Source organism: Galendromus occidentalis, unplaced genomic scaffold, assembly GCF_000255335.2.
Source record: "Galendromus occidentalis unplaced genomic scaffold, Mocc_1.1 scf7180000077508, whole genome shotgun sequence".
Lineage (NCBI taxonomy): Eukaryota > Metazoa > Arthropoda > Arachnida > Mesostigmata > Phytoseiidae > Galendromus > Galendromus occidentalis.
The window spans coordinates 43,160-61,047 of NW_003805496.1; the positions used below are offsets into that span (position 1 = coordinate 43,160).

General features: G+C 51.5%; 2 protein-coding genes across 2 annotated transcripts; one reads left to right on the forward strand and one right to left on the reverse strand.

The window, feature by feature from the left end:
* Positions 1–8,951: 8,951 nt before the first annotated feature.
* Positions 8,952–10,851, forward strand: LOC100903855 (uncharacterized). Its single transcript, XM_018640849.1, has 4 exons — positions 8,952–9,003; positions 9,139–9,197; positions 9,284–9,922; positions 10,072–10,851. Exons 1-4 carry the CDS (start codon positions 8,952–8,954, stop codon positions 10,849–10,851), a joined length of 1,530 nt encoding a protein of 509 aa, XP_018496365.1.
* A 1,319-nt stretch (positions 10,852–12,170) lies between these two features.
* ENGase (cytosolic endo-beta-N-acetylglucosaminidase) lies at positions 12,171–16,481 on the reverse strand. Its single transcript, XM_018640860.1, has 7 exons — positions 16,280–16,481; positions 13,705–13,907; positions 13,392–13,576; positions 13,132–13,271; positions 12,829–13,028; positions 12,639–12,759; positions 12,171–12,534 (listed from the first exon to the last, which is right to left on the reverse strand). Exons 1-7 carry the CDS (start codon positions 16,433–16,435, stop codon positions 12,400–12,402), a joined length of 1,140 nt encoding a protein of 379 aa, XP_018496376.1. The 5' UTR covers positions 16,436–16,481; the 3' UTR covers positions 12,171–12,399.
* Positions 16,482–17,888: the final 1,407 nt, after the last annotated feature.

The window sequence follows — 17,888 nt, forward strand, 5'->3', positions numbered from 1 at the left end:
GGTGCGGTCGCTGTTCAGGAGCGAGCGTCGAGGCAAAACGCGAAACTTGCATGTTGCGGATCATGACGGATTTCATGAGTAGCTTCGTTTTCATGTATCCGGTTCCTCCCGAACTTCGTTTTTTTCCCTCCTCCCATGTCCGAGCATCATTTTCCATCCTCTGGAGACGTTCTTACAGTAATTCGCTCGAGCTCCGAGGCTTGCGAAACGTCTTCGCAGAACTTCCTCAGTGCGAGCTCTGGCGTAATTACGTGAAGCTCTTCCGGAGTGGAGTCGCCCGCGCTGACACAAATGTCTATTACGCCTCCTTGTTCGTCTCGCTGCGATGGTCATCTTTCTTGAATCAAAAGCCGAGCGTTAACAATGATTGAGCATCCGGCGCGGCGTACGTACGTGTCGACGGCGGAGCTCACGGCCTCGTCTGATCGATCAGCGTAGCCCCAATCGGTGCTTGTTCCGGGCCGGCCGGTCGTCGCAAATTTCATTAGTCCGACTGCATCTTCTGCAAGTTGTCGGCCGCTTTCGGCGAACTTTCTCTCGGCTTTCAATACGCCGTGCGAGCAAATACAGACATCGAACAAGCATGCGAGTCAGAAGCCGGCGCCGAGCAGCGGGTTCGACCGCCTGCCTACCCGTCAGAAAAAGCCGAAATGAATCTCGGGTCAGCGGGCTGAACAAGAACTTGTTGCCGCAGAAGGAAAGGAAAACTCGCGGCCTTACGGCTATTTAATTGCTTTCCAAACAGCATTGCTCGGCCCGGCACTGTCTCTACGAACTTTACTGACACGCAGATGGCATTCAGCTTTCCACGGTAGGAATTGCAGTCGGCGTCGCTCTTCGCAGTCACCGCTGACGCCAAGAGTAGGTTAATAGTCGTATCGTTCAGAAAATTCATAAATATACATAATTATGCTCGAGTACGCAATTGAAGAAAGCGTAGCTAGCAGAAGACGTTACGTGAAGCCGACACTGCCCCGCTCGTCGGATTCCGGGACGGACAGGCGGTCGCTCGCTCGGTCGAACGATCGGGTGAGCATTCCGATGGCTGCGGTCGTGATCTCCGTCAGAATTAATGCGTCGCTCGGAATCGAGTTGAGGAGCAGCGCATCGCAATCTGGTTACGTGATAGCACCCATGGGATGCTCTTATCCGCAACGGTCTGATATGAGCGTCACGAGTGAAAGCGTTCGACTTCGCGGAAAAATATGGCTCCGTTCCGTTTCCTCAAAATGCTTCGACATGATTTTCCCTCCAGTTCGAGGGTCGAGGCTGCCTGAGTAGTCACTTCAACTCCTTCCCCAGACCTGGAGGAAAGGTAGAGCATTGTCGCAGCTGAACATTGAGGGTTCAACGGAGCCGAGATCCAAAAGTACCCACGAGGCTTGAGGAGGGAGATCACCGAGATGGATAAGAGATGATTCACGTTCCTCGGCTCTCCTGCGCCGAAATCCCCCGACAGCTATCGGCCGACAGCTAGACGGAAGAGAAAAGTGGCGAATTCCGAAGGCGCGAAGAAAGTCGATCTGCGCAGCAAACACAGAAACAACGGCGTCATTGTGCGCCGGTGCATATTTTCCCACTTTTTTCCCTACTCGTTCAACAAACATGCCAACGGTTGCTTGCCGGTATGGAACGATGGCGAACTTTGTGCGTCGATGCAGATTCGTGGCTTTTTGTTGTTATAACGTATCTTCGTCATCTATCTATGCGTTCGTGGGTCCATCCATCCATCCGTCGTTCGTTCGGCTTAACTGGCAGGCAGGCATGATGTTTCGCCCCTATCTACCAGCGGACGTGCCAGACGAGGACGAAATCAGGACAGCAGTGTCAAAGGTGTCGCGGGCGGAGTTTAAACCCTGCGCGGCACTACTGTCACCGAACGATAATCGGATCCGCCATTTCCAATGGATTCATCTTTCTGGCCGGAGACTCGTCTCGGGGAGTGGAGGTCATTAGAAAGCTTGACCTTTCGGTTTCCCTCGTTTTCCAAAGAGCACGTTCCTCTTCCCCAGCTCACCATGGTTGTCGGTGCTTTCGTCGTCGCATGCAGCTTGTCGCATTCTTGTTCCTTTCCCGAGTTTCCCTCGGTCAACTCTTCTCCCCGGATTGCCCTGACGACGCGACGGACTTCTGGTCATTGTGGGGAACGGCATTGTACAAAGCCGTAATAATTGTCTATTAGCCGCGGTCCAAGAGAAGCAAGGCTGGAGCTCCTGGACACTCGTCGCTGAGGCTATCTTCCAGCTATCTGGGAGTTGTCTATTCTGGAATGAAGTTCTCAGATCACCGGAAAGCTGCAACGAATCGACTAAGTCGGGAACGTGGTGGGTGATTGCTTCGGGAAACTATACCCATGGACTTGTCCTCTCATGTGAGATGACTATTGGTTTTCCCCGATTCTGGCCAACGGCTCATCGCCGGAAGTGAATATCCTCTTCCGCAGACGACCGAGTCATCGAATCAAGAAAGATCTTCTTCTTTGATTACCGCAAGTGACCGGGAAGCCACAAACGATGTCTGTATCGGTAGTAGTTATCACGGTGACCAGCAATCCTCCTCTGACGACATCGTCGGTTATCAAATCTCTTCGGATCAGCTCCGCCATCGTTCATGTCGACGACACTCAAACGATTGGGATGACGGTGCGAAAAAGAAGATCCTGTTTTCTGCGAACGAGTCGTGAAAGCGCTCTCGCTGCCCGGCGATAGCGTCCCGTATCAGAGACGTTTATCCTTCCTCATCGCCCCACTGTTTCATCGCTTCGCCCCACTGTTTCATCGCTTCGCCCCTACTCCTATTGCGGGACCCCTCAAGCGCTCGTCAGTTTCGGGGTATCGTTTCCTCGGATGAGCCAAGTGAATCAGAATCTGCGTTTCTGATGGGCGGAAGTCTGAGTGAAAGTTGTGGGAAACTACTCCGGGGCGATCCGAGTCCCGTAATCCGATTGTCCGCCTCCTTGGTGAAATAATCAAGCTCTGTCCATCTTCTCCGCTTGGGAACACAGGGTCATGGGGGAAGGTGCTCCAGTGTTTACCATCACCATATTAAAAAATCGCAGCCCGGTCGGCACTTCCTATAAAGCGTCTAAAAGACTGCTCGACTGAATAGCGCGCTCGCAAGCAGCTGACTGAAGATGGAGGGCGCGCCTACACACGTCGCTGCTGCAAAAACCACATCAGCAGCTGACGCGGTTTTAAAACAAAGCACGTTACCGCTCGACGGCTTCACAGAAGCTACGAATTCCGATTGAGAAGAGGGCATGCAAATATGGCAGAAGGCGGTCGGACAACTTGACATCACTACGTTTCCGTATTGGCCTACATTCCCTCCTCAGATCCTGGGTCGTTCTGTGAACCTTCGGGGGAAAACAGTTCAGAATGAGAACGGAATTTCCCGTTCCGTAACGTCCAGGACCACCTGGACGACCCGAGTTGCCGCGGGGTCAGAATCGTGGCTCGTACGAAGCGGGTTGACAAACTCCAATCGAAGAATTAGTCTTCCAGTCTCTACGATCGATAATCTCCACCACGGAAAAATTAACTTCATTCAAGCCCACCATTCCTTGCTCGTTCGCGGGGGATGGAAGGACACCATCGAACGGGAAGCTCTTCCGATTTCGCCGAGTCGAATCCGAGCGTCGCGGAATCGATTCGATCTAAGTCGATTCAAGTTGATTGCAAATCCGAATCAAAAGGCTCAGGAAAAAGTGAGGAAGAAGCTTCCAATACTTTGATGACCACTACTTTTGCGGCTGTGAAAAAAAAAGTGAGAAGCGGGCGGGAGTCAGCTAGTGAGAATAATCCGGTCCAATCATAGCGAGGACCCACAATGTAGTCTGTGAGCAATATCAGATGCTATCTTCCCGGCGGCTCAGCATCGAACCCGAGTCGGGGGATCCTTCCGGCTAACATCGGAATGATAGTCTCGGTCGCCGGAGAGTCTTCTCCCACCGCCCCGGCTGCTTCTGAAGACCATGTTTTTTGTGGCTACCTGGGCTGTTCCGTTCAAACAACTTGTTATCAACAAGACAATGGCGCAGCCAATGAAACTTAAACTTCATTTTTGGATTCCTCTCGTTCAGCCCACAACGGCGGTCTGAGGAACAGCAGAAAGAGAAAACACCAGGCTAGAAACAAAATTTGTAAATTGGAGAAAAACACAAAGACGAACACCGCGGTCGCGTGAAGCGGATTCTCGGACGAAAAGCGAAACGGTGTCCGGGCAGTCGAGTCGGAGTACAACATTCTGGGTTAAGTCAAGCCCGAGCCAGCCCGGCGGATAACATTGCGCTGCTCTTCGCTCGCGGATCCGAGCTGGGACTTCACGGTTTTGTGGACGGTTGGTCGTCACAGGGTCTGACGAACTGCGTACGATTTCCGGTGCTTCCAAGATACCGACCACAAGTCGGTGGAATAATCTCGGCCCCTGGGGCATCGAGTCGAGCTCCCTGCGGCATTTCAAGACAGCCGGTGTCGCCGCCGTTGTCGTTATTTACGGGTGGGTCTTCCTCGACATCACGCCAACCAACCATTAAATCTGAGTCTCCGCTGTCAGAGCTCAGCGATTACATCAGTTGTTTGACGAAAGTATCGTTTGATGATACGGACCCGTGAATCCGAACGTTCCATTGGCTCGCAGTGTCAGCCGCTCGCTGAGGTGTTTGATGCCTAAGTCTGTCCCTTCGCTGATGCATCCATCCATTCATCTATATTTCTACCCTGTGCCGCAGATGGAGCATTCGGAATTCGTAAAAAGCGTGCGAAACTCGCCGAAACCAGAAACTCGTCTCCGAAAGATGCTGTTCTGTTCGGAGACGAGTTTCCTCGGAGAATCATCACGTTTCACAAGCCCCGCATCATCATCCGAAACACGCTTCTAAATAGAGCACTTCCTGTTAATTGGTCGGTGTTTCTCGCATTTTCTGAAAAGATGGGCTGTGCCCGGGGGCCGTGCAGTGGTTCTGCTGTTCTAGCTCAACACGAAGATACCGATCCTCTACTACGACGATGCCGGATACTATTTATTATCGGTTTTGCATTTACGAGCAGTTGCGACGCGAGCCATCCGCAGATCAGGAACGTACAGTTCCGGACACAAGTCGTTGACCAGCGGATTATTTTCGTCGGGGTCCCCTTTTCCCCGACAGCTGCTGTGAACCGAGAAGATCCTCGGATCGGTATCTGGAGCGTCAGGCGTTCGAGTCGAGGCGATTACAGTCGATAGTAGCTATTCGTAATCGGCAGATTATCGGCTATTGCTATTCTTAAGCAGAAGATCTTCGACTGCTTGTCGTCGTCGTCGACGTTTATTTGTAACGAGAAGACCATCCGGTAGGTTATTATCTGTCTGATCTGCGATGCCAAACGGAAGCGCCTACTGTCGACGGTGGTGGTAACGAAACCGAAAGCAAAACACTGTTTCCGCCAACCGTTTCTCCCCTCCCAGCAGATCTGCTTTATTTTTTATAACCAAGCAGCATGCAATTCTCCTCATGGGAGACACCAGAGACGAACGAGCGCCGGCCTGTCTTATCTGTTGGTATACCATTACGTTCCGCTGCTTCCGCCGGAGCTGGTCGGTCCGACGGACCCCGAATAAACGCTTCCCCTGCGGTTATCTTTCCTTACTTCTGTCAGATTACATTTCGCTTAGGAAATACTGGGCGTACCTATGCGATGAGCGGCGAGCGCCTCTCCCCCGACACGGAAAAGTCCCGACAGCTCCTCGCCAATAGGTTTAGCAAGTCAAGGGGTTTGTCAACGATTTTCGTCCATCTCTGCTGCTCGTCTCTGTCCATCGTTATCAACACGGTCGAAACACAATGTGTATGGATCGCACAAGAGGAAGGAATAAAAAGTCGGCGGCGGAAAAAAACGCCTTTTGAACGGAAAAGCTTTGCTCTGTTCGAGCCAAGTGAGTGCGTTCATGTATGGTGTAGGAGAAGTGAAATTTTTGAGGAAAAATCATTTTTGAACAGGCACCTTTGAAAGCGCGCGGTCAAAGTGTCAGCAGCCTGATGCTGCTTTTGTATTATAAGCGCAAGATCCGCTGGGCAGCAGCACCGTTCACGACGCACACAGTGGGTCACCGGCGAAGTAAGCCGTGGGATCGTATCTAGAAGAAATTAAGTGTCAAGCAACAACATTTTTCGTCTTGAAAATTCGTGTCAACATTATTAATGGTGAGCGCACTTACCGACAGACACGAATGGCATCGGTTTCCGCCGGTACATCTGTACAATGCCGATAATCTGCTTTTTCGCGAAGTCTACTTGCGGTCAGCTCGAGGAGCGATAGAACATTGTTCTCCCCAATCAGTGTCGGCATCTTCTGCTGAAGAAGAGAGTATTGTATCGCTTCCTCTTGGATCTGATTCCGACACACGAAGGATTGCAACGAACGCGAGACCGGATAACGCTTCGGAGAGAAGCCGCGCGACGAATAGTGGGATAGATTCTCCAGAGATCCCGTTTCTCGATCTATAGGACGGGGGGATCTATGACTCGTAAAGAAAACTTCTCGGGAGCGGCTGGTTGCATCACCACTTCACGCTGTATTGAAACTCACTCAAGCGGTTGAAATATTGCCGCTTGGCAGCAGCAGCAGCACCACCACTCGACAGGCAGACAGTCATTCACTTGGTTTTCCTATGAGCCTCTCACTGGGCAGGGGCGATGCTCCGAAAGACTAGATGTCCTACGTCGCGATAGGAGGAAGTGACTCTGGCTAATTGTTGATCAACCAGATTCCCGCTCTTCAGTAAAAGTCGCCCGGGGGAACGACGAGCTTCCCCGGTCTTTGGCGCCGTATCCATCTGTTCCTGGCCGAGGGAAGTTTTTGCCGAGAGCCTCCTGGATGGACACGAACGGAACCGCGCGGTAATTTATTCTTCACCTGATATGATTACCGCAGGAAGAATTCCTGCGCGGTTCTAACGATGCGGCGCTTCGCGTGGAATCTTCAATCGAGATCGCCGGACATCTGCATTCGGCTCAGCCGGTCGAATCTATTCTCGGATATTACTCAAGGCGGAAGACATTCGACGAGGGTAGAACGGAACTTCGCTACGAGTTCATCTTCATCTCGATGAGCATCTCCCTAGAGTGATGGAGGAGACCCCAAACCTTCAACGGTCAAGCCCAGGTCTCCGCGGCCGCGATGTATCGCCCATGCTCGCACTGCGCCTGGAAGCCTACCTGGATCGGTTCGTGTCGAGATCGAAACGAAATCGGTTGGGACTGTCTCGCTTGAGCCTTCCGGCCGTTTACGATTGCTGAACGACTGTCAATAATTCTAGACGACGGATCGCCAGACCGGTGCACCACGCCCACGTTTCCGGCTAAGAGGCTCTTCACACTTTCATGTGACTGTCTTCGATGAAGAGCTCTGTGTTCGAGCACTTCCACCGCCAATGGGCCCCGATAATCAACTGGGGCTCAATTGACGGTTTGACTCTCGATCGATGCTCGATTCACTGAGCTGAGAAAGCGAGCCGTCTTCGACCGTCGGTGGGTAGGTGGGTTGCTTGCTGAGTCAGTCGTTCGAGCCCTCGGCGCGCAAGCTGTCCGCCTGCCGGCCGAGGAAGATCCAGTCGCAAAACCGTGATTTCCAACGTCGACGTTTGACGTTATCAGTCCGTCGCAGAAATCGAAAGTGGCCTCGGGTCGAACCGTGCGAAAACAGCCGCCGGGGATCGGTCGAGCGGGCGGGTGGTCGGTCGGCCGCTTGCTCGCTCGGGCGGCCGATGCTGCCGCATTGAGGACACGCGACGTTTGTTCAATACGTGTTCGGTTGAAATGCTCTTTTACGTTTTGCTGCCGGTCTATGTGGTCTGCGGCGGTGGCGGCGGCAGCAGCAGCAGCGACGGCAACAGCGACTCCGGTTTCGGTGCTAGCCATACGAGTTGTTCTGAGCGGGGTCAAAGTGTTCTCCATCGGTTCGTCTGTTGACAGCATCTTTTTTTCTGCGTTCTAGGACCAGATCTTTTAAGAACGGGTAATGAACCAGAGGCGGCCGACTTTTCAGTTTGAACGGCACCACTCCAGCCAAGTATTTCGGAGTCGCGATTCACTTGTTCAGATCGCGCACGACTCGCTCCTAGTTTTTCGATTTCGTTCGGAAGAAGAAGAGGCGGAGAATCGCGTGGACTTTCTTTTTGAGTGAAAAGGAGCCAGGACTGATTCACTTTCCCGAACTGATTCTGCAAGAAATTATTGTCAAAGAAGAAAGAAGCCAATATCAAAACCTCGTCCCGGGGCTTTCATTGCTCGAAATTTCTGAGGATTTGTGATCTGGCTCGACTTCTGCTTCAAGCATCTCTTCCCGCATTTGGTTCAACCGGACTCCATTCAGATGAATACAGCTCAGGCTCATTCGTCGCGGTCGGATCAACGGGGGGAAGACTTTCCCGTTTTACTCCGAGCACAAACATACGATCCGCGGAGCCCATGATTAGATTTGAAGAGTCGAGCCCCTCTTCATATACGGCTCAGATCGGAGACGACAATCTACCATGGAGATAAGGATAAGGACCATGGAAAAGACCCGAGGGGGTACAGAAGCTATCGCACCAACCCACGGCGAATTTATAGCACCGGGATAGATTAGCCCTCAGCGGGAGAGACAGTCTGCAAAGTCGCGGTGTCGTAGACGCCAAAATCAAGAATCGAAGACCTGAATCGAAGAAATGCCGACACGGCTCCGAGCGCTCCGTGGCACGGCTCTGCTGGTAGAATGAGACCTCTGGCAAAAATCGTTACTTTTGTGTTTCCTATCAGTCTAGAAAAAGTCCAGCATAAATTTTCCGTCCTCTTTCCCCCCCTGGCTCAGGCACTCCCTTCGACCAGGGAAAGATAAATTCTGCCACGCTATACGCTCAGCGAAGTCCGGAAGCACTGCCGGCTCGGGCTAAACTAAACGAAAAAAATCATGGGGAAAAACGTCAGTTCAACGATGTCGGCTGATAGTGATTTTACGCTGCCCGCCGTTTTCGTTCATTCCCTCAGTGGGTGGATGCGTCGGATTATCCACCGGAGCGGATGTTCGTGGGAATACGCGGGTTCCGTCGCTTCCGTCCCGCACGAATTAATATAATCCGAGGAGTTTTTAGCCACAATCTAAATTTCTGGTTCTTTCCCAGGCAGGGGGATGCACTGTTTCGCCGCTTGCTTCGTCCTGGTGGTCGCTTGCGCCGTTCAGGTAAGACGTCGTCGCGGTTGAAGCTCACTCAATTCGATATTTCAAGCTCTCGGCCTGAAAGTGACCCGTTCCCATGTGAATTCCAGGCGAAAGAGATCGACAAGCCACAGGATCTCCAACAGGAAGAAACCTCCCATTCCGGATACTACGGGACGGCCGAAGAGCAACATGCTGTGGCTAACGCCGATCCTGAGGAAAACGCCGCTTGGCCTTTGGGCCGACCGGACATGCCGCAGATCAAGAGCCTGAACGTCAAGTGCGAGAAGAACCACATGAAGGTGTTCATCGAGTTCGACCGTCCCTTCCATGGGATGATCTTCTCCAAGGGTCACTTCAGCGATCCAAAATGCGTTCACCTTCCCCCGAACACCGGCCATATCGCTGTCAACTTCGACATTTTCCTCGGGAGCTGCGGTATGACGTCGAGCCAGAGCGCCGGGGAGCATGGCGAAGCCGGAGGTCTCTACATCGAGGATACCGTGATCATCCAATACGATCCCCAAGTTCAGGAGATCTGGGATCAGGCCCGACGACTCCGCTGCACCTGGTACGACTTCTATGAGAAGGCCGTCACGTTCCGACCCTTCAACGTCGACATGTTGGACGCTGTCACGGCGAACTTTCTCGGAGACAACATCCAGTGCTGGATGCAAATCCAAGTCGGCAAAGGACCGTGGGCCAGCGAGGTTGCAGGAATTGTGAAAATCGGACAGACGATGACCATGGTGAGAACTCCGGGAGAATTTACCCCGAGGAGCCTTGATCTCAAACCCTGTCGAATAATTAGTAGATATGCATGCTCCGAACTCGCCTATCCCAATGTTCTTGTAGAATGGTTCGAATTCGACTTGACCGTTTCCCTTATTTTGCGCAGGTGTTGGCAATCAAGGACGACGAAAACAAATTCGACATGTTGGTCCGCAATTGCGTTGCCCACGACGGAAAGCACCAGCCGATCGCTCTCGTCGACGAGCAGGGCTGTGTCGCAAGGCCGAAGATCATGTCCCGCTTTCAGAAGATCAAAAACTTCGGATCCTCAGCATCTGTCGTATCGTATGCCTACTTCCAAGCGTTCAAGTTCCCCGACTCCATGAACGTGCACTTCCAGTGCGTGATTCAGGTGTGCCGTTACGAGTGCCCCGAGCCCAAATGCCCCAACGACCATCTCCAGACACCCGCCCAGTTCGATGATGGAGTCGCCAGAGACCAGCACGGAGCTTACTCCGAAAACAAGCCAGTCTTCGTCCAGCCTAGCGATGAAGACGATGAGACGTCGATCGATAAGAGACACGGCGATTTGTCGTCAGCTGAAATGACCACGACAGTGGGCACCGTACCCGGCAAACCGCGCGCTCTTCGTCAGCGGAGAGAAATCACTGAAGACATCGAAACGACCAAAGTCATCCAGGTGGTCGCCCCCGGGGACGTGGCGTTCTCCCTCGGGAACGAGATCGCGAACCAAACCGCCACCGTGTACAGCAGTCCTCTGAACGGAGATCGTCTCTGCATGCCTCTCGCAGGATTCACCGTTGCTCTTGTCGCCCTTCTGGTGCTCCTGATTGTTTCATCTCTCGTTGCCGGATTCCTCTTCATGCGAGTCCGTCATGTTGCGTCGGGTTGGCCGAAGCCCGATTTCATCAAGGTTGTTCATTGAATGTATGTCGCATCTATCAATCAGAGAGACTTTGGTCAGTCTGAGGGGAAAGCTGTGAACTGCTGAGAAACGAGTTGTGACTACCGATACCGGCTCCCACTACGTGCGCCAGTAGTGGCTGTATAAATATAGATTTAAATATTTATTATAGTTTTAGAGAAGTGTGTGCACCTTTTTCCGACAACGAATCCGCAGAAGATCATCCCTGTTCGATTTCAAACTATTCTCGAAAGGAAATTCCGTCCCTACATTCCGCTCCAGCGCATATTCGGAGATGTTGGCGCCGTTCGTTCGTTTGTTTGTTGAAATAGGTATTTATTTTTAATTCTGAGCAACTCCACACCAAGAACAGCGAAACGCAAGAGGAAAGAGGATGGATCAGGTTGACGACGATGTTAAATAGAACGAGAATGCTGGAAAATATAGTCGCAGATGGAACGATTTCTATGATTTGAGAGACAGCGGAACCCACCGCACGACGATTTTGTGAGAACAAGATCGCAATGAAGACAAAAAGCAGCAATGATATTAATTTATTTTTCCAGTAGCTTATTGTATCATAAATAATATTATGGCAATTGTCATGATGATAACCGATGGCAATGAAATAAATCAAGTCATAAAGGAAACTTCCGCTTCTCCATAGCCCATTTGCCCCCATTCTTTTCCGCGTGACAGGTGTATGTCTGTGTATCATAACGAGCCGATGCGGCCGTTCCACCACTGATGTCAGCGACGTGATGAGCAGACCCAACCGAGGACCTCCTCAATAGATCTCATTGACGCTATCGACCTCCGGGCCAACAATATGATCCGACCTTATAACACAGTCGATGTTCTGAAATTCAGCAAAATTCAGGCAATCGAGGGTCTCCAGCTGGATTGCCGGGGCATTCCGTTGAAAATCGGGCCGTTAGTGAGGAGACTGACCAAACGAACGCGAAAATATTGAGCCCCTGAATACTGGGAGCGTCGCGGGCGGGGATCTAATTCCTGATCGAGAGGGAAGCTGGCGATAGCCCGTGTTGCCTCTGCTATAAGGGAATCACTGATCAATCGGTGTACCCAATTGACTGTTGACTAGGAGCGAAGATGGAGGAGTAAGCTTCCGAAGAGTATCTTCTCGCTTTTGTGGGCAGATATTTCTTTCTCGCCCTAAATACTGAAGCATGATCCGTTGCCATGCATTGCGCTCGGTGACTAGGTTCATTCGATTCGACGTCGATCTGGATGCTTACGCGAGCTGCGAGGAGCTAGAAAAGATCGAGCTCACGATAGCATTGGTCTCGACCATTGACTCGGGAGACCCGAAAAGTCGGGTTTCTCAGACTTGGGAACCTCTCTCGGAAATCTGGCTGCGACTGCTCCAACACTCTAGTGAATTTCGGACTTTGAGCCACTAGAGTCTCTCATATCAGGAGGGTTGTTCCCGAAGTTTGCCTCTTCGAGCATGGCGCTCGAGCTCCTTATGCCGAGTATGCAGTGGTATCAAGGGAGAGAGGAGTCTATCATTACGTTCGTCCGGCACGGCAGCCGTCAGATGATTCATTATCTCAAGACAGGCATGATGCCCCAGAATTTCTCCTGATTCTGGGAGAAATCCCGAACATCGTTGCATTCCAGGACCCAACCGGGAGCAAATATAGCCACGGAGAGCCCTTTGTCTATAACTTCTTTGGCCACCTGGAGTAATCGAGAAATATTTTGGGAATCTATACGGGAACGTATGGGATCGAGTTTTCCAAAGACCTGGATATATGATAAGTATTCCTCATCCGATAACTGACCTGCGGTGTATTGAATCCGCCGGTATACCCAGTCTGTCTGCCGAAGACGTCGATTCCAACATAGACATCGAGAACGCGCTCTCCGGCGGTGGCCTTGCTCGTTCCCAAGGATCGCTCGTTCCTGCGGAGAAACTCCCAATGAAGATCCTGATCCACGAGGTATTCGAGAAGCTGACTTTTCGGGCCTCACCATCCGTAATTGAGGAAAATGCCATCACAGTCATCGAAAAAAGGTTTATTCAGCTGGTTCAACTCATTTTGGTAAGCGATTTTCCCTGTTGTGACCAAGGAGTCATACCACAGAACCAGACTGCCTGGTTTCCGCTCCAGGAGTCTCTTCCTCAAAGTCGTTATCATGTCCCGTAGGGCCGTGACGAGGTCGGGGTCGCCCTGATCGAGAAAGGTCCGGGTCAAGCCAAGAAATTCCGATAGAGCTAAATAGGGAAATTTGTGGAAGAGCCTGAAGGAAGGTCTCTCGACAAAAACAGCCTACCTTCACTTCCATGTTGAGGAGCCAGCCATCGAAATTCCCGCAAACACAGAGATCTACCAAATTTTCGATCACTTGGTCGTTCGCGGAGGGGTCAAGCAGTTCTTGGAGAACTTCCAATTTCCATTCGATGATTATCGTTCCTGAATCCGACGAGAGCAATAAAGCGAAACAATCCGATATGGAGCATCCACAAAACAGGGGTAGGGAAATTCGGGAAGATTCCAGGCGATACTGTCGTTCCCAACTTGTTCGGAACTTACCTAGCATCTTGACGCCGTTCGCATGAGCCTCCTGAGTCCATTTACATGGGGGCACGGTGATGAAGTTGTGCGAGAAGTAGACGAATATATCGATACGGTCCCAGTGGTCGAATCGGTAGTCTTTCTTGGGATCGTAGTCACCGGAAACTTTTCGTTGCTCGGCGAAGAGCTCTGTACAGTAGTACCTGGACGAGATCGGAACAGCATGGATACGTTATTTTTATCAGAGTAACGCTCAGAGACACCTCACTCCAGATGATTCTAGACTGTCAACAGAATCAACTGAAATTATTCAGCCCCATCGGAGTCGTACCTATCTTCGAGATATCCCCCAGCCATGTCATGGCAAAGGAGAACCCTCGGTCTGTCAGGTAAAGGCTGCTCAATACGAGCGTCTGTGGATTGATTCTTCACCCTTTCAAACGAGCAGCAGAAATCACGAAAGGACTGGAGCTCTTTCAAAGATTTCAGCGGATGGCAGGGCCGGACTCCGCATTTGCGCGCCTTCTCATCCATCTGGAAGAAGTTCGACCATGAGTCGTGTCTGATTTCTTCTCATGCGAGAGATGGGGGTTCGAATGGATCCCTCCTTAGTTGCGAGTGGAATGGATTCTGCTATCGATAGATCCTCCGAGTTCACCGGCAGGCTTGCCGTGTGAGCACCAAATCTCAAGCTCCCTCCAGAATTTTTCGTTGTCCAAACTGCATGATCCTTATGAACTGAAAAATCTCCGATATGGATTCCAGATCATCATCTTGGTGACTCTCCCAATCGGCAGAATCGAGACTGGCCAAGGGAGATTCACAGATTGGGAGCCGAGAGAAAAAAGCTGAAGTACCGAAAACAAGGTAAAAGTACGAGATTTATTGATTGACTTCGGAACACAATATCCTATTACAAGCTTAAAAGCCAGTGCATATCTGTTAATGATTGCGGTCGCCTTTCCTCTTTCCGGTTGAACGCCTCCGACTTGTATCGCAATATCACAAGCTTAAAGTATACCTGATAAAAATCACATTCTCCCGCTCTATGTCATGGGTCATGGGTGCATCGGTCAAGCCTCATCTAACATGAATTTTTCCATGAGGTTGACCAATTTTGTGTCATTTTCTGGCAGAGGTTCATATTTGAGGATGCGCGCTTTCTTTGGCGTTTTCCAGGTTCTCATCTCGGAATTCGCGAACCGACGCATTGCGCGCAACCATCTCATAATATTTGGAAAGTTGTCACTGTTTTCGATCTCATCCAGAACCGGTCTCAGCGCGCACCACACATTGTAGTCTGGTTTGGTGGGGTGATCACCATGGATGAATACTCGGTTTTCCAAGTATGTGTTCAGAGCACGGAGGCCGCTTTCGCTCCCGATATCCAGAGCGCATCCAAGGAAGGGCCAGTCTTCGCAGAAAGGAACTTGGTGTACTCGTGCGACGTCCCGGACAAGGGTTTCGAGCCCCTTCTCCGCGTCACGTTTACGGAGGTCGATGTTCTCCTGCGTAAACCAAGCTCCTTCAATCTCCTGCATCATTTTCTCCGCTCGTTGAGAGGTAAGCGGACCAACAAAACCGGCAAGTTTCCTCTCGGGTGATTCTGATAGAATTTTTTGGAGTTCGCGAAAAGTCTGAGGTTTCATGATCTGCGGTAATCCGACGTCCTCTCCGCTTCTTAGAATCGGAATGACGATATTCTGTTGAAACATTCGCTCGATATCTCGAGCTTCGGCTTGATTGCCGCCGCGCTCGCAGATTACATCGTCAGCTTGTCTGCACTCACAATTGGTGGCTGATCGCTCGCATTCGTCCTGCTCCAGCAGGAATTTGACGCTGCTGACGCAACCGAATTTAGAAGCGAAGTGCAGAGGAGTCTCGCCTTTCCGAGTCTTGTCCGGCATGTTCAGGTACATGTCGACGATATAGGCGATGCGATCTCTTGTCGACCGATCTCCATCATTCGGATACAGCCTTTCGAAAAATTGCGGGGAGCGCAGTTTGTCGAGGATGAGCTTCATGATGTCGGCCCTGTCGAATTTCGCCGAAACGTGGAAAGCGTTATACCGACACCCTTCCTGGAGGATCGTGGGGTTGTCCCCGCCCCCGATGATGTACCTCGGGTTGCTCTCGATGAGCTTGCGTACTTCATCGATGTCACCGTCTTGGATGTGTTTCCGTAAAGTCACATACTGCTGGGGAGTCGGCGCTTTGAAGGGCAGGGCTTCCGTGTTCACGAGCTGCTCCTCCGGCTCGTAGTCAAAAGATGCCAGCGAAAAACTCTCCGCTTCGGCTCGGGTTTGGAAACGTTTCCATCGAGGGTGCGAAGTTTTGTATTTCTTACAGAATTGCAGAACTCCCGTCATTGAATCGAAGAGAAACGGAGGTGCGTCATCGTTTCCTAGCGAAGAATCTCTAGCCAAAGCCACAGCGTAGTAATCATGGTCGACGGCTCTGGTGAGCTGGTCTCCGGGTGCGGTGATTCTCTCAGACATGGACTCACTCCGCTCGTGGGAGTCATTGGCGCAAAGTTCTGGCTGCTCGGAAGTTTCCATGAGCTCATCGTCAGCGGGCAGAGATGCAGGCTCGGAATCACGGAACCAGGACCCGACATAAGTCGTGAAACCCCGTAAGGGATTCCAGAAGGGAGTCGACATGGCGATGACGGAGGATCCGCGCACAATTCCGCCGGATCCCCCAGGACTCGAATATCAACTATGTTTCGTCCACCTTCAGCACTAGGATCTCGACGAGAGCAATCAGATCGAGCCTCTCACCAGACATTCGATACGACTGACTCAGTCAAAACAAACGACAAAAGAGGTGACGACGGTTCTGGAACACCATCGGTGTGGGCGATTCGAGACACGAGTACACTGTGAGAGGGTTGTCAGATCACTCACTTTGTTGATGTTGCCGCTGTCGCATACGCTCCCTTGTGGCGTCTCCGAACTTCCAAACTCTCGCCCGTTCAAAACAGCGGCTGAAACGAAATTCACTCGTTGTTGTCGTGTTGCATGACCACCGTGAAAGTCTCCCTCCTCTCCCCTTTCACGCATTCACTGGAGCACTCATCCCATTCTCGTCACATGTTGCCGCTGCTCGCTGTGTTTTTGTTTCGCGGCTAATCCGCGCCAGTTCAAAAATCTGGCGCCAAAGACGAATCCTCATCATTATCATCCATTCATCGGCGTAAGGGCTCATCGTTTCAATGAAAATCATCCCCCAGTGTTCTTCCTGAAAATAGGCGCGGTTATTCACGGAAGTACGCTTTTTGCCGGGGAGAGTGCCAACCTCTCTTCCCTGTTGTCCCATCATTCAGAAGTAGAGCTTTGGGCTTCAGGGATTCCGGCGGAGGAGGACGATTTCGAAGGAGAAAAAGCTCCATTTATATTCTGATCATGTTTCCATTGAGGATCTGAGAGTCCTGGAGGCTCAATGTGGATTGTGCAAGTCGCTCCGAGCGCTTGCGGCATTCTTTTCTGAAGAAACGATACATTCTCCCAAGGATCAGCCAATCTCCGGGGAAAGCATCTCAACTCATCGGTGAGTCTTGCAATCCGGGATATCCAGGGCCATCGTGAGCAGAGCGCGAGTTATGCAACTTCGAAGCTCAAGGCGATCGACTTGAGGACCCTGGTGGACCGCTCACCGTATGGAGCCCCCGCAGGCTCGTTTGGTCCTCGAATCATGATTTCAGACTATCACGAGTCGAAGGTTTGCTCTGAGTAAGTTAGTCAGGTCATTAGACTCTGAGACATTCCAGTATGATGACTTCGAATCGGCGCGAAGTATTCTTGAACACGGATCCGGTTCGCTGCATAATCGCCCCGGTCTCCGACATTCAGCACCCACCTCACCGCGCTCTGCATTAGAGAAGCTTAGAACGTTCCCCTCACTCATTATCCTTCTCTTCGATCAATTCTGGACCCCGAACCCCTAGACCTGCATTCCGCGGAATTCGAAACTCGTGAAAGCTTGTATTCCGCCCCTCGACGGCTCCTCTCTCCGGACCGATTCAAATTTTCAGCGCCAACATATAAGAAGCTGTGTTTCCTGCCTAGGCAGAGCATAGACTAGCTCACAATTAGTGTGACTCTGAACAACTGTTCCAAGGAGCCGGCGTCATCTCTCTCGCTATTATAAGGTAATTTCAAGCTCATCCGATTCAATCCTTTGCTTTTCGGGTTAATGAGTTCGCTCCCCCGAGGCTTGTTCTAAGCTCCGTGGCAGCGAGCTCCGCCGCCGCCGCTGCGGCGATGTTGTGTTGCTGCTGCTCTGTTGTTGTTCGTCCGAATCGTCTCTCCCACTCACTTCCTCGTAGTCCGAACTTCAGTGGTCCGGCGTCTCAGAGGAGTTTGAGTGAGTTCGAGTGAGGGTGATATGGCTTAGAGATGCAGTTTCGGAAATCGAACGTTATGTTCGACGCTGGGCATTCGTTGCATTCCAGTTTGTCGTCTGGAAGCTCGGAGAAACGGTGAGTTCGCATGAATAGCCACCACATTTACGGTG